Source organism: Saccoglossus kowalevskii, chromosome 13 (assembly GCF_978046115.1).
Source record: "Saccoglossus kowalevskii chromosome 13, keSacKowa6.1, whole genome shotgun sequence".
In the NCBI taxonomy this organism is placed as follows: Eukaryota; Metazoa; Hemichordata; class Enteropneusta; family Harrimaniidae; genus Saccoglossus; species Saccoglossus kowalevskii.
Window position 1 is genome coordinate 19986646 of NC_140653.1, and position 16246 is coordinate 20002891.

General features: G+C 35.9%; 1 protein-coding gene across 4 annotated transcripts; it reads left to right on the forward strand.

Annotated features, from left to right (window-relative positions):
- Window positions 1-44: 44 nt before the first annotated feature.
- Window positions 45-15471, forward strand: LOC100371229 (zinc finger RNA-binding protein-like). 4 transcript variants are annotated; one of them, XM_085507027.1, is made up of 23 exons: window positions 45-140; window positions 272-295; window positions 1669-1851; window positions 2072-2256; window positions 3016-3225; window positions 3434-3642; window positions 4066-4242; window positions 6135-6330; window positions 6484-6582; window positions 6946-7148; window positions 7430-7593; window positions 8170-8347; window positions 8549-8626; window positions 8871-8944; window positions 9202-9303; window positions 9618-9798; window positions 11171-11309; window positions 12541-12626; window positions 13327-13422; window positions 13623-13734; window positions 13948-14045; window positions 14273-14420; window positions 14973-15471. In XM_085507027.1, the coding sequence occupies exons 1-23, from the start codon at window positions 91-93 to the stop codon at window positions 15059-15061; spliced, it is 3081 nt and encodes a 1026-aa protein (XP_085363153.1). In that variant the 5' UTR covers window positions 45-90; the 3' UTR covers window positions 15062-15471. The 4 variants fall into 4 exon arrangements, with proteins under 4 accessions (XP_085363153.1, XP_085363152.1, XP_085363155.1 ...); XM_085507026.1 differs by having other exon boundaries at window positions 6135-6328; window positions 6479-6582; XM_085507029.1 differs by lacking the exon at window positions 272-295.
- Window positions 15472-16246: the final 775 nt, after the last annotated feature.

The window sequence follows — 16246 nt, forward strand, 5'->3', positions numbered from 1 at the left end:
GAATAATCCCGAACGCTGCTTCGGTAATCTCCGTATGCTAATTTGCCACGTGAGACCCAGCTTGGGCGAACGAGGCGATAGAATCTGAAAATGGCTGCGAATAGTTATTTTGGTTTTACCCATGGCGGGACTCAATATACGTAAGTTTAACTATGGTGTTGATTCTTAAATGTGAAACTTAATGTCTTTACTATATGCAGGTCAATTGTAATCGTGTATTTTTCTTGATTTTGGCCGCAGTTACGTATTTTGTTTTGCTGTTTTTTTTCAGACAACGCGTCGCCCTCTTTCAATGGTGAGTTGACGCTCGATGGGGTTTTTGATGTACAGGCGAAATAGTAACGTCATTTCTCGTCTTTTAGATACATCCAGCCTGGGCTCGTTTTCCACACTTGCACGTATTTCTATGAACCTATCCAAGACGGCTGCAAATAGGATGCACTTGTTGTGAAGAGCCTATTTTTTGTTGGTTTTGTATTTCAGAATGCACTCGTGAGCAAAATACTAGCAATCCCTGTTTCGCCACTCGTCATCGCTACAGATGAATAAATTATATAACACAAGTTTCTCGTACATAGTTTTACATGTTTACTGAATATTGGGGAACGTATGTTGTCGAAAATGTATTGAGTTTCGATAGTATTGTCTTCTTGAAACGTATCAAAAATTCTATATTCTGTTATCGGTGTATACACGGCATTTGTTTACGGCTCCAACGTACCGGCATAGAGAACAAAGCCCACATGCATATGTTGTCGCCGGTAGATTAACACTATAGTTGTAGCCAGGAAAGAATTCCCATGAAATTGTATTTTATCAGACTAGCTCCACATTTCACAATATAGTCTCTAATAAAATAGGATTGAATGTTCTGAAGGCAGTCAATTTTAAGATCACTGAGACAGCCAGACTAGTTGTTTTAAAAAGCATCATTGTAGATCACATAGGGTTTCTCCAAGTTGTTAGTTTGTTTGGCCTTTTATGAGAGCTAAATTTGCGCGAATGTCTTTATTCATTTTAGCCTCTGCATCTACTGCAGAATTACATACTATTATCACACACAAATTTAACATTTTACTAGAATTCAATTTTAGGCTAGAATTGGTAATTTTTCAGGTAGAGTTGACTTTGTTAGACTTGCACTTTTCTATTCTTAATGTTGACAGAGGGCCATAGAAGTAAACAATGATTCACCTTATCTCAAGTTCACATACATTTGGGAATTCATTCTCAGCTAATTTCTTTTTTTTGAACTTCAGAGTAATAGAATGAAAGCTGGTCACTCAACTAAATACTGTATAGGCCAAATCAAATAAATTCTGTGTTTCTGGTAACCACCTACCTATCCATATTGTGATTTTTTTTTTATTCAAATGCTCATTATTTATTTTTATATGCTCAGCACTTAATAATCAAAAAAATTTACTTTGAAGTAATTTTTCACATCTGTAGTTGATAATTGTTTTACCTATAACCACAAAGTACAAGCGAATTGGTAAAAATAAAAGTAAAATGAAAACTCTGGCTACCTACCCAGTATTTTTTAGCTTGTTACTGGAAACACAAAATTTCTTGGGGGCCTTAGTTGGCAGAGTAATACCTCAGTTTCTGTTCTGCGGAAACTGAAGAAAGCATATTTTGTTTATTTCCATTCGTTTTTCATTGCAGTCAACAACCTGGATCCTATGCCCATACAGCGGTTACTCAACCACCAAGCAACTATGTTCACCAAGCAGCTGCAGTGACACACCAAGGCGGTTATGCTACTGCTGCCCCAAGGCAAGCCCCGGCGACTGCATATGAGCAGACCTATCCAGCTACTCATAGCACTGGACAGTATGCTGGTTACAGGTGTGTGTACTGCAAATCAGTATTATGATTACAATTAGTGACGACGTGTATTGTGCAATTTTTTTATTATCATTTGGTTTGTTTTAGATAGATTTCCAATAGCGTTCCAGTAACTGCATACCGCTTTATTATGTTGAATATGATTTTCATATGAGATATTTGTTTTGTTTACTTATATTATTTTTGGTAAAATTTCACCATTTTTGCTTTCATTTTGCAGTATACATCGTGCACAAGAGGTACCACCCCCTCCTCCACCTTCTGCTACAACCCAGACATACAGGGATACGTATAATTATGCTCAGACAACTACTCCTGCTGCCTATGATAAGACGCAGTATTATCAGCAACCTCAAACTCAACATACAACACCTTCAACTGATGCCTATTATACACAACAGGCAGGTATGTTATCAGTGGGTGTTCTTGTATCTTGTGTGTATTTAGTGTCATCTTAACTTTAATTAGCTTTGGTGTCATCGTGGGGCCGTTTATAGGAGATTGTCTGTTGCCATCTATCAACAATTCTATTTTCGAGTTCCAAATACTTTGATACTTGATTTGTAGGTGTCTTTGGTGGACCTGTGTCAGATTTGCTCATTTGATGACAATATCTTTAATTCTCTATTCTCAGTGAATGTTTTTTGAATTTTTGGTAATAAAAGCTGTTTTTTATTGCTTTGATACTTAGTATGAATGAACCATGGGGTCTACTCAGATATTTGTAACTAGACGATAACAATTGTGATTGCCAAGGCAACAACTATATACAAGTAAACTACTATGGTTGTGAATACAACATGAACGTGTGGAAACGATGAGCATGGCACATAGCTAATATCTCATTGTACACAACATTGTCAACTTGAGGGTTACTCTGTATGAAGACAGTGGGGTGATTTTGACCGTGGGGTTGCTTGTACAAATTATGGATTTATTTCTTTTCAATGCCACCAAGTGATGGTGGAAAATGTTGAATTTTATTCAGATGTAGTAATTTTTATAGCGACTATAGCCCATAAACATAAAATGATGTAGTAAATTATTTTATTCCAAGTGCTTTTCAAAAATAAAAATCTGCACATTTCTCTTTTTATCAGAATTATATGGAGACTTTTAATCGCTAACCAACACTTTGTGATTATTATTTCATCATCTTTTCAGTGACCATTCCACCAACAGTTTCAAAAACTGGATATACTACAGCAGCCCCTGCATATACTGCAGCAAGGCAGATAACAACACCAAAACAAGTCCAAGTATCAACTGCAGCTGCAGCGTCTTATGCTTATCCAGTTGTTACCACTCAACCTGTGACACCAGTGACCTACACCACAGCTACTTATCAGACCACTCCGTCTGTCACTTTAACTGGTGAGTTATTTCCCGGGCTCCTGCTAAGAATAAATTATTTTTAGCTATTTTAACTAACACTACATTGATTTCTCTTTTAACACATCTGTTGAAAATAAATAGAACAAAATGTGCCTGCAGGCTAACATGTTCAGAAAATGCTGTATTATTAAGTTAACATTTATTGTTATTGATGATTCCTTACTGTTTCCATGTCCCTTTCAATCAGGGGCAACCTATTCTGGATATGATGCTGCTATTTACTCTGCAGCAACCTCATATTACCAGCAACAACAAGCTCAGAAACAAGGTATAACATGGGGTTTTAATAAGAAGCCTCAATATGGTCAAAATCAGAAGAAAAAAGAAAAACCACCACCAAAGCAGCCCCAAATACATTACTGTGATATCTGTAAAATTAGCTGCGCTGGACCACAGGTAATAAATTATCCTTAAGTTTCAATACATTGGTGCACACAGCACTGCAAGTTTTTCAGCAGAAAATGATTTGATTCTTTAAAAATAATTAATTTCCTATTGCAAATCCCTGTTGTGTATTCCCCTCCCTCCCCCCTTCTCTATATAATGTGTTGAAGATGGAATAATTGTGACCTTTATGACAATAGTATTAGGCCAACAAGAAGTGGAAGCAGCCAAACATTGTATTGATCCAACATTGTCTACTATATTGTGCCCTGTAGCCTTGATTGTCATTCATTCTAGTTTCCAGTACATTGTCATATATATTGATTCTATTTACTAGTCTGACATTGTATTTGTCAAAGTAACTTGGCGTACATGAGGTGCCTTCCATTTGTATTTTCTATGCCTTTCATATGCTAAAATGATTATTTTTTATAGACCTACAGAGAACATTTAGAGGGCCAAAAACATAAGAAAAAGGAAGCAGCTGCCAAAGTTGGTAATACAGCGAGTGGCAGAGCTGGGGCCAATACACTGAGATGTGAGCTTTGCGATGTGACATGCACTGGCAGTGATGCATATGCCGCACATATCAGAGGTGCAAAACATCAGAAGGTAAGTTTGTTTGGTTTTTGGTATGAGGGGAGAGGGGTGATCCAGTTTATAATCATGTTCTTAGATGTTTCATAGACTGTATCTTCTGTGCGTTATCGCATGCATAACTACAGTGTTGCGTTGCCTACAGCTTGGACCTAAGAACCAATTTCATAGAATTATATACAAGTCTATAGTTACCGTAAAAGCTCAATCAATTCGGCCACTCAAATAGTTCGGCCACCTATTTTTTGCGTCATGGTTAATTTTAAAATGTATCCGTTTAGTTCGGCCATCTGTCCACTCAGTCTATTGTTTGTATTCAATTAGTTCGCCCGGTGATGACACCGCCCGATTTTTACGCCACTCTCTCAACAAAGGTATTTTTTCACACATCTATCACGTAAATACAATGTACATGTATAAGCATTTACATCCATGGTATAAGCAATCGGGATATCCGCCAGATGTGCAGTCATGGTGTCAACCGTGGTTGTACAAAAGACGTGTGAAATATCTAGTACGTCCATGGTGAAATATACTCTGTTGATTGTCATTACAAATTATCCAGTACATCAGTTGTAAATAATCGCTAAGAAAATTCTCATCACGACGCCAAAAATATCGACAACGAACAAATACTTTAAGTCATTGCTAGCAATCACTGACGAAACGAAGCTCCATGGTTTAGGGACAACAAAATTCAGGCCGACACTTGACTCTCGTCTTTGAAATTTCAAGCAAGTCATACAAAGTCGCAAATGTGTTACGTGAAAGCGTCATTATTATTGGACGTAGTTTTGTTTACACAGTCACGCAGCACGTCAAAATATCTTCTTTTTTTCGGTTGACCCAAATAAAATTATCTGCTGGATTGTTTCAGCACAGTCGTTTCAGTAATGTTCGAAACATTGTCCTGCAGAGTTGTTTGTTTAAAAGTCAAGTAGATTATTAATTTTAACGGGGTAAAAAATTAATTAATGCCGACTTGCAAATTGTATCGTCTTCGGCATTTCCAGTAAGTCCATACAAAGTCGCCAATGTGTAGCGTGAAAGCGTCATTTTTATTGGACATGGTTTTGTTTACACAGTCACGCAGCACATCAAAATATCTTCTTTTTTTTGGGTTGACCCAAATAAAATCACCGGCTGGATTGTAGATAATTTCAAAAAAATAGTACAGCAATTAGCAATAAAGCATAATTCTATTCTATTATATTCCAGTGAGTTTTTCACGTTACCATGTTTGTTTACATTTACGGGAGCGTGACATAAAACTGTCGTCTCCACGGCAACAAAACAGCAGGTGGCCTGGTTGCGTCAGATTTCTTGGACGCGCTTGTAGTTTGTTTTAAAATTGGGTCAAGTCTCAGACTAGTACTACCGGTACACCTTTACTCTAATCCCAGAAAACGATATATTTATTCAGTTTTTCACGTTACCATTTTTGTTTACATTTACGGGGAGCGTGACATAAAACTGTCGTCTTCACGGCAACAAAACAGCAGGTTGCGTCAGATTTCTTGAACGCGCTTGTAGTTTGTTTTAAAATTGGGTCAAGTCTCAGACTAGTACTACACCTTTACTCTAATCTCGGGAAAACTATATATTTATTCAGTTACCGGTGATACACACTTCGAACCCAGTTTTAAAACGCTGAAAAATTATTCAAACAAATCGACCACTTCAGAAACATATTTTCTACATTTATTCAATCAATTGGCCCACCCCCAAAAATATTTATTTTTACATGGCCGAATTGATTGAGTTTTTACGGTAATAAGAAAAATGAGTATTGTCATATTTGATCTATTACTCTACTCTGGAGTACTCAAGAAATTATCAAAATGACAATTTCAGTTCATCATGTGCTAGTTAAGGGTAATATTTTATTTTCTCGATTATTTATACAGGTTCTGAAGCTGCATACAAAGTTGGGAAAACCTATTCCATCTACTGAACCAGTCCCTGTAACTCCAGCATCTACTACATCTACTACTATTGCTGCTAAAGCATCTGCTACTTCAACTGTTACTCAAAACAAGACACCAACTGCAACTGCAGCTAAAACTGTTACAAGAAAGGTCACTCCAAAGATCACGTTTGTTGGTAAGTATCAAGTTTAACAAATATTTGATCCGGGTTGTCCAAAAGAAGATTGAAAAAAGGATGATGGTTTTGCCACTTCTTTGGATATTTTGTTGTTCATAATGGATGTGGAACTTCTTCGCTTTATGTGTTTGTTTATTCGTTTTACTGCAGGTGGGACTAAACTGAGTACTACAACACCCGACGCTGAAAAGAAACTTGGAGAATTGAAGTCAATTCCTTCTTTGCAAGCTGCATCTGCGTTAATGGATGGTAAGTGTCTCAAATTTATTATGAATACAATTCATCTTTTCTACTTAACACATTTACAATTGTAGTGTTGTATGCTGGCTATAATGTATTGAGTACAATTTTGTGTGTACACTATTGAGTTTTTAAATATTGCCTGTGGACTTCAATTTTTTAGCAGGCAAATATGTTAAAAGTCATGCTGGGCAAAAGACAGCTATGGTCAATTTAATTAAATCATTAATTTGAGGTTTAGTATGTATATGTGTTCTTTGAGCAAAAATTTCAGTGAAAATTAGGCTCAAGGGGATCATACATTTGATATCTTTCACTATGAATGTTGAAAAATTATTATGAATCGTTTTCAAGTGACTCTTTTACTCACAGCTAAAACAGAATCTAAAATTGAATCTCCAATGACTCCAGAGAAGCCTGACGTGCAACCAGTTGGGGAAGACTACATAGAAGAAGTGCGTAATGACGAAGGTAAAATAGTGAGCTTCAACTGCAAACTGTGTGAATGTAAATTTAATGATCCCAATGCCAAAGAGATGCATATGAAGGGAAGAAGACACAGGTTACAGTACAAGGTAAGTTTGTCAACTCTATTGTACTCTATTGCGTGTGCTTACACAAATTCCCCGTCAAGACAGTTTATCTAGTGCATAAGGGAGACATCCAAAATATTTGTGCCTGCTTCTATTAAAGATACTACTATAAAGAAGCAGTATAAACACAGTAATGATTTGGGCAGTAATTTGTGCAATTTGCATATGAAGTCTTATGCCTGTTATTTTCCTGAAATTATATATAGTTCCGCCTGATTTAGGAAAAAAAAAAGTTCAAAAAACAATGTTCTTTAAAATCTCAGAAAAAAGTAAATCCAGATCTCCAAGTTGATGTAAAGCCATCAGTGAGAGCTCGTAAAATACAAGAAGAAAAGACTCGTAAACAGCTACAGAAAGAAGATTATTTCCGCAGAGAACAAGAAAGATGGAGAGAAGAGATGAGATGGCGAGAAGAAGATGAATACAGGTTAGTTGAAATTGATCATATCTTAATTTCACGAAGAAGCTTGGTCTGAAGTAATAGTGACCACTGATATTGGGGAGGGGGGTAGGATTCTGAGCTTCAACAACTTTGTGTAATAGTGCGTTGTTTCTTGTTAACAAATAAACTCTCTTAAAGCCTCCATGGTTAGTTGCAGATTGCTTATGTCTGTTGTATAAAAAAGCTTCAGCAGACAGTATGGTACTGTAGAATACTTTATTTTCGCTTGGAATTTATTTTCGCTATTTTCGCGGAAGGGATGATTCCATGAAAATAAAATCAAGCGAATATACTTTTTTTCCTATATTTCACATTCAACTCATCAAAAATCAGTGAAAATAAATTCCAGGCAGAACGCCCAAAAAGCCTTTTCAGCGAAAATTAATTCCAGCGAAAATAAAGTATTCCACAGTAATTGATAACATTGCTTTGATTGCCCTGTGTTAGCTCTGTTGTAAAAACTGGACTCATCGTGCATATTGCAGCATATTTTTTGGTTGAATGATAACCGCAACTGTTAGTAGATTTGTTAGTTGATCTGTATTGTGAACTTGTTCTCAGACGTTATGAAGAAGACATGTATTGGCGACATATGCAAGAGGATGAAAGATACTGGGAAGAACGACGCAGATATGAAGAAGAGGTTGAGTATTATGAATGGCAGCGTCGCCGTGGGATTGCATCAGGGCCAGGCCCAAGAGGTTATGGTGGACAGTCTTCAAGACATCCTATCGATATGGTAAATGTCTAATCATTTTTTCACCTTTGTATCACATACTTGATGTTTGAAAAGTATGCAGATGGTTTTACAGCGACATTATAGTGACTTTAATCCATTGGGATATAGCAAGTTTGTCTGAATTGATAGATAATTTAGAAATATTATCCATACCTAGATGTACTTTGCTTACCGTATTTTTCTAAACTGCTTTCATTGTAGCCTATCAGACGACCAGATACTGTTGATGATCGTCATGTGATGGCAAAACATTCAAGTATATATCCAACTGATACAGAGGTATGTGTATTTTACTAAATATTCCAGCATCTGTGTCATAGACCACATTCAATTCTGGATAGACTACCTCTTGTGGTTAGTGTAATTGATGTTTTTGATGGTTCTTTCCTTGGCTCAACTCGCACTCTGAGAGAAGTCTCTGGTTAATTAATGACTGATTTACAACATTTAATTTTACACTAATTTAAGAGTTGAAACATTTTTTCAAGTGATCTATATATTTACAATATTCTTTTGGTTTTAGCTACAAGCTGTACAGAGCATTGTGTCATCTTCTGAGAAGGCTTTGAAGCTGGTGTCTGATTACATAGCTGAAATGTATGTATTGTTACTTTAATATCTTATTAAACCTTGTTGACATTTTCGTATTTCATTCAATTTTCTTGACAATTGTGATTGACAATTGATAGTGAATATTGATAATGACGAATTATATGTACTAAAATGTTGACTAGTTTTAAAACCATGTATACATATATGTATATATAATTAATCAATTTCATAACATTTTGCCTTGAAAATGTATGTCTTTTCAATTAAGTTCAAGTCCTGATGTTTTATATTGTATTTAACAGTGATAACCCCACACCAATGGAATCACCTGAGAAAGAAGCCATCAAAGAAGAAAAAATAGAAACTGAGAATGCAGAGAGCACCGATGATGATGGCAAAGATGGGTAAGAAATGTTGTTCAATATATAGCTAGCTATGTTAGTGTCTTGTAATGTTAGTGTGTATAATTTACCAGCAGTGTGACAAATACTTGCTATTCAGAATAGTGATTCGTTGATTTGGTTAACACCTTTACCAAGCAAATTTTGCTCAACAAGATTTTGCTCACCAGTTTACTAACCTTGTTTAGTTTGCTTGTTAGCAGCTTGTTTGCTTTTATCTCTAACTGCATTAAAAATATCACTGTTTGCTTTCCAATCTTGTATGTAAACTAGATAAAAAAAATATAGATGTACAAAATGTTCGTTTTTTTTCACAGCTCAAATAAGAAAGATGAAACTCCAGCAAGAGCTCTAAAAGGCGTGATGCGTGTGGGTGTATTAGCTAAGGGATTACTGCTTAGAGGAGACCTCAATGTTCATCTTGTAGTACTCTGCTCTGAGAAACCGACAAGAACTCTCCTCGAACGAGTTGCTGATAATCTACCTAAACAGTTGGCTGTAAGTTAGTTTCAATTGTATAAAAGGAATTAAGTTTTCCGAGAATTTGTGAGAGCTTATTTGCTTTGTTAGTGGCACATGAATGGTCATAAGTTGTATTTTAATAATGTAGTATACATTAAATCGCTTCTGTTACAGATGCACATACCGTACTTGACTGCGTAAGCTCCCAGTGTCCTCAACACAGAAAATCATATTTTACCAGAGTACCCCCTCAGAAAAGAGAGCAAATTATTAATTATATTAGAACAAATAAAGTAATTACAGTTTTATTACAACCAGCTTTTCACACATGCTGTCTGTATTTTGGCTTTTTTTAAACAGACTTGCAGAAAAAGAAGATGACAATCATGTCTGAGCAGTGAGAACTTAATACTCTTTGGAAGTGTTTGACATGAACACTGACTGAACAAGCATTGTTTTGTGTGTGCATCCCTACCAGTGTTCTCCCCAGGCCAAAACAGCGTCGTGGGCTCCGACGCGATCGGATTTGCCCGCGACGCTATGCGTTTCCTCCGCGATGCTATTATTTATCCCGTGATCTGATTTCTTCAGTCTCTCGCAGACTGTAAGTTTCCTGGCTAACTAGTTAAATCTACAAATGCATTGTATTAACGCCAATTTCCCGGGATAATCCCCTGTTGTTTCTCATTGGTTGGATATCGTTTTAAAAAAACAAAGCAGTTCTATAAAGACAAAGCCGTAAGCCCCGGTGTCAAACGCTCTTTGCCAAACGTATATTCATATGCAAATGATATAGTCACACTTGGGGTCAAAAGCCACATGTTTCCGGTGTGTACGAAACGTATTTTCGTTATTATTTTTAGAAATGTAGTAGTACTATTATTCTAAGTTTTGATTTTTGTCAGTATTTTTGATATTGTATTTGTTTTTTGAGATCAAAATGTGAAAAAATATATATTTATGATGTAAACAATTTTGACCTCGTGATTGTGAATCCAAGATGGCGTCACCCACGTAAGATCCAGCGAGCGTGAACTTCCCACTTGGATCGTATATCGTGCTCAGATTCGGATGAATTAAGTGAAGCATAATTGAAAATAATATATTTATCAAGAAATCAGGAATTCTAATCAAGAAACGTGTGGAAATTGGAGTGACAGGACATTTGCAATACTAAACATGCAGTGCAATAATTGTATACAGATTGTACATAAAATAAATAGAAAAAAAGGAAAAAAACTGGTTTTGTTTTATTTCTCCATGACAAACAATATGTTAATTTATGCTAATTATTATGCAAATTAGCCGCGACTCTATGAAAAATTTCTGGGGAGAACACTGCCTCCTATGTTGTGTTCACTGATTCTAGCTATATTTACATATTTATCTATTGCTCCCTCTGTTCTAGGTTGTATCTGAAGATAGTTTTGATTGTAAACTATGCGTAGAAGAAGCTGCCATTATTGTCTCATCGTCAAAGGAGCCTCCTGCCCAAGTTGTCGTTACTCTGTCATCGCCAGTTATGAGGGAAACGCAATCAGAAGGAGGTTAGTGTTTTCAGAAAAAAAGTACACCCTGCTGAAAATGCCTTAGTGAGGAACGCTTGTTAAAATGGTCATTGACATTCATTCATTGATTTAGGCTTGCTATAGTGATTCCTATCGTATATTTATACAATAGTTATTGCCTTAATTCATGCATTTCTTTCCCCCATATTTTAGTCCCTGTTTCAGTCTTAGGTTAGGAATTTTTTTCCATTGAAAGTCTATATTGCCTGTATTGAGTCACTTGCCTCCCAAAATTATGGCCTGTGAATAATACAGATGCTATGATGCCAGCATGAAGTGAGGCAAGCATTATTATACTAAATGGGAGCGTTGTACACCAAAAAAAATTAGATATATGTGTTATCCATATATATTAGTCAAGATCATATTTTTGTTCCTCTAAGGCTTGTGTAAGGAGACGGCGTGTGGTTTATTACAGATTCGTATAATAATAATAATTGCATGCTGCAGAAGGCTTGCCACAAATAGACATATGCACAATGTGGAAATAGTGTTGACATTCTCAAAATTGGTTTTCCTTATTTTGGCCTGTTCAAGGTTAATGTTCATGGGATTTTTTAGGGTTGGGCAGCTATTTTCATCATGTGGTATTTATGTGTTGTTGATGTGTCATGCTCTTCTAACACAAACTGCTGGGTTATTTTACGCAGCAGTTGCTATTACTGTTATTATTATTATACAATTTTTCCAGTCCATATTCAGTGTATATTTTATTCAGTGCAAAGCCTTCTAGCCTACCAAGCAGGTGTATGGAATCCACGGAAGGATTTTTGACCATCGACCTGTCTCTTGCTTCTCATGGGGGCTTTTGTGCTACGATGGTTTTGTTGAAGTATATAGTCTTGCTGGAGTAAGTGTGTGAACACCATAACAGTATCTTCCCATTGCTTGCTAGCTAAGCCTTTTAATATATTTTTTTTTAAGATCTTGAGAACGATAGATCTGTTCGCTATATCTGTTTATTTAAACTGGTTCTTTTGAAGAAATTTACAGCTCAGTTGCCGTAGAATATTTTTGATTTTATATCCATTATTCGCATGTGCAACGCTTTGAATAGCAGCTAGTGACCTTTGCATTCTCGTGTTCCACCTTATCTCTATTAAACTATTTACACTGATTCAAAACCATGTGGTCGATTCCCTCATTGTTTGGCTGAGTGACACTGTGGTCAAACACCCGTTCCAACATCCATTCCACTGTACTATTATAGAAGTTGTCAAAGACCCTCCGGACGTCTTGGACAGGCAAAAATGCCTAGATGCCTTGGCAGCTCTACGTCATGCAAAGTGGTTCCAGGTTCGAATCCAAAATTTTCTTCCTTTTGCAGTACAAGCTTGTAAGTTTTCTCACCGACCTGGGTGAAGCTCGCAATGATGATTATTTGCGATTTAATCTTTTACAGAATCGTTCTGAATGTTATAACAAAAATTTGATTACAACAAGATCATGCATTCCTTCACCCAGGTCGAGTTTGCTTTTCTCTTACTCGACTGTATGGCAAAGTTGTATTTTATTTCATTGAACAGCATTACCTCAATCTGTGACATGGTATAGTGGCAATCGTGATGTAATGGCTTTCTATTCTAGATTTAATTAAAAAGCATGTTACCCATCTCGTAGCTACAAGGTTTTAATTCCGGCTATTGGAACTTTGGCACTAAAGTTGACCGTCAATTAAACTAAATAATCTAAATACTTTTGTATAACTGCAGTTTTGATTTTGTTACTCTAGCTGCAGGTAAGTTTGAAATTATTCACTGCGGCAATTCTGTATTTTCTCTGTTTGCACTAGTGATGAGTAATCGAAAAAAGAAAATGCCATGCCAACATCTTTATTCACTTCCTAAAACTTATTTAACATCCCATTGTTTAGATTTTTGTGTATAAACCAGTTTCTCAATTCCTGTCTTTTCTTTGAGTGGGTTATACATGAAAATTGCCAGTTGTCTGTGCAATACTGATAGTGTTATTTATTTTTTGTACCTAATTACTGCAGGCTAGAGCCAATGGATTACAGTCGTGTGTTGTCGTCATCCGTATTCTGCGGGATTTGTGTCAGCGAGTACCAACATGGGCACCCCTAAATAGCTGGGTGAGTAATGTGTATTTTGCACACAAGAAAAAGAAAAAAACTTTTGTATGATTATTATTTTACGCTCACGAAAAGAAACAGAAATTTTACGGTATATGCACTTTTATATTGGCTGCTGTGCTTGAAGTTCTGCAGAGAACACTGGGCATAAATAAGTTGTCTGAACTTAAGCAGTAATTTTCTACATAAATTTATTAAAGGCAATGGAGTTACTGGTCGAAAGGGTTGTAAGCAGTCCTGGTAATAACCTTAGCCCTGGTGATGCTCTGAGACGTGTTTTTGAAGCCATTGCTTCTGGTATTCTGTTACCAGGTAAGTCATACTTATTAATATGAATACATTAAAGCCAACATTAAAATCGAGTGAGGAGAAAGAGATATCACTTTCACATGTATTTTTGGCCACTTTTGTGGCTGCAAGTTTCTTTTTTTGTGTAGTTGAAGACAAATTAAACACCATCTCATACTGGACCTGAATTGTCTTCTGAAACTATATTGCTAATCATTTCTTCGATCGTTTTTGTAGGTGGTCCAGGTCTGTATGATCCATGTGAAAAAGATTCAACTGATGCTGCAGGTCACCTGGCACCACAGCAAAGAGAGGATATCACTGCCAGTGCACAGGTTTGTCATGTATTTCATGTATATCATGTTTACTGTATTAGTAGCACATGTGTTTTCATATTTGAGGGTGTATCTGTGGTAAAACAAGTCATATTTTAATAATCCAGCATACAAATTTATGTATTCTTCTGTTTGAGAGATGCACTCGTACTAGAGCACAAACAGAAACTTTAAAAAAAGGTGAAAGTGTAATTGTATAAACTGATCTAATTTACTTTGATTTACAGCATGCTGTCAGATTGATTGCTTTCCGCCAAGTACATAAAGTACTAGGAATGGATCCATTGCCGGTACCACCACGTTTTGCCAAGCAACGCAATACAAGAAATCGTAAACGTCGCCGCGACAATAGCGAAGGTGGCGATAATGAAGAAGGTAAGTCAACACTCTTTACCTTTACACTCTTTGGTTTTACTATTTGCTCTTATAGAAATAGTCAGCAGTACATGCATACATTATGTATGTTTTAATTTTATTGTATCTTTATTTAATGGTTATTTATCTTCATGGTTTCATTAAGTATTCATCAGGATAGCCAAAAAATTGGTGTAACAGGGCAAATTGAGAAATATTTTGCTTGCTGGCTAGACTGACTGGTATACAATCTATTGATTGTTTTTTGGTTGTTTTTTTTCATAATTGATACACTCCCAGATTTTATTTTATTGAAAAAAAAACAAAATTTCATGCAAGTCTACTTGATGGCATGTTATTGATTTGAATCCTAATCTTTTTAAAACATTTTAGAAAAATAACATTTAATTAGTTTCCAGTGTGATAATAATTTTCCATTATACAATTAGAAGTTCTCTATAATGCACTGCCCATATATGCAATGAAATGCTCAGTAGTGCAAAATTTGAATTCTGTTGAAACTGCCTGGAAACGCATATTTACTAATGCATGCTTGTGTAATGTCATTTCTAGGTGATGGTAAGAAAGACAAAAAAGAAGAGGAAGAAGAATCGCAGGGTGATACTATGGAAACAGCTGCAGATTCAACTCAAATAGCCTGACTATAACTTGTGGGGAAAAAAACTTGTTAACAGAATAATTTGTTTGTGAAATAGACAAGTTTCATACGCTGATAGTTGTTAAAGATATATATTATGGTACATTTATATGTTGCCTTTTGTTATTTTTTTAATGGGAGTTCCAATCGCCTAGAATACATGTGGCTGGATGTTCCTTGTTTAGTGTTCACTTTAGAATATATTACTGTTATACGGGCAGATTGTGGAACCAGATTTAAATGTTTGAATGCAGGTATTAATGTGTTTTTGTCCAGTTTGTTGAATCATGTGCATGGATTGAAATTATTCTTTCATTTGTTTTGAATTTCGCAATTATTTTTGTTTAGTCACTGCAGGTGGAAAACAAACCACAAGTTTTGAAAGTACGATGCAATAAAGAAAAGTGCATACTAGTGGCTTAATTGTGTTCTGATTATGTCGCATCTGACCAACTATCTGAGCAGGAAGTGTTCAATCAACCTCCCTCTGAGATTTTTCAATCAGTTGGAGCACACCTTTATAGGAAGCATCCTGTAACACAAGTTTTGTGTCATGGTCATAAGAGGGCGCTGTTCTATCTAGCTCCAAAGTCTTGTAGGCCATCTCTGAAACATCCTTTGCGCAGATGGAATGTTTTTTTTTACAGAATAATGAAACGTAGAAACATTAAAAATAAATGTACATTCCCTAAATTTGTGTCTATGGCAAAACAAGTTTTCTTGCAGGAATGAGTTTTACGCATGATTTTATTGTGATCAACGATGTTCCATTTCAAACTGCGTGTACAATGTTTTTTTGAAAAGTATACTAATTGAGTACTAGTAACTTGTCACTGTTAAAACATTCAAATTGGATTACAAGGAAACCATACTTGAATCTGGGTCGCTGGCAATCTTATTGCATACATGTATATTGATATGACAAGGAAAAAACTTGTCTATTCATTCAAGCATCTCCCACTTCATACTTCATGAATACAAACTCGGTTTATTTTCCTTTGGAGATGAATAATAAGTATAAAAGCCATTACTGTAGCAAAGTGGACAATGAGTGTTAAAATGCCTTTACAGTCATAAAGTGGTGATAAACAAAATTCTGGAATTTATTCCTTTTCAGGTGTGTTGATATTCCGTAACAATTTTTGACAAGTTAAACCAGTTCATGGAAGTTCAATCAGTGGCAATAACT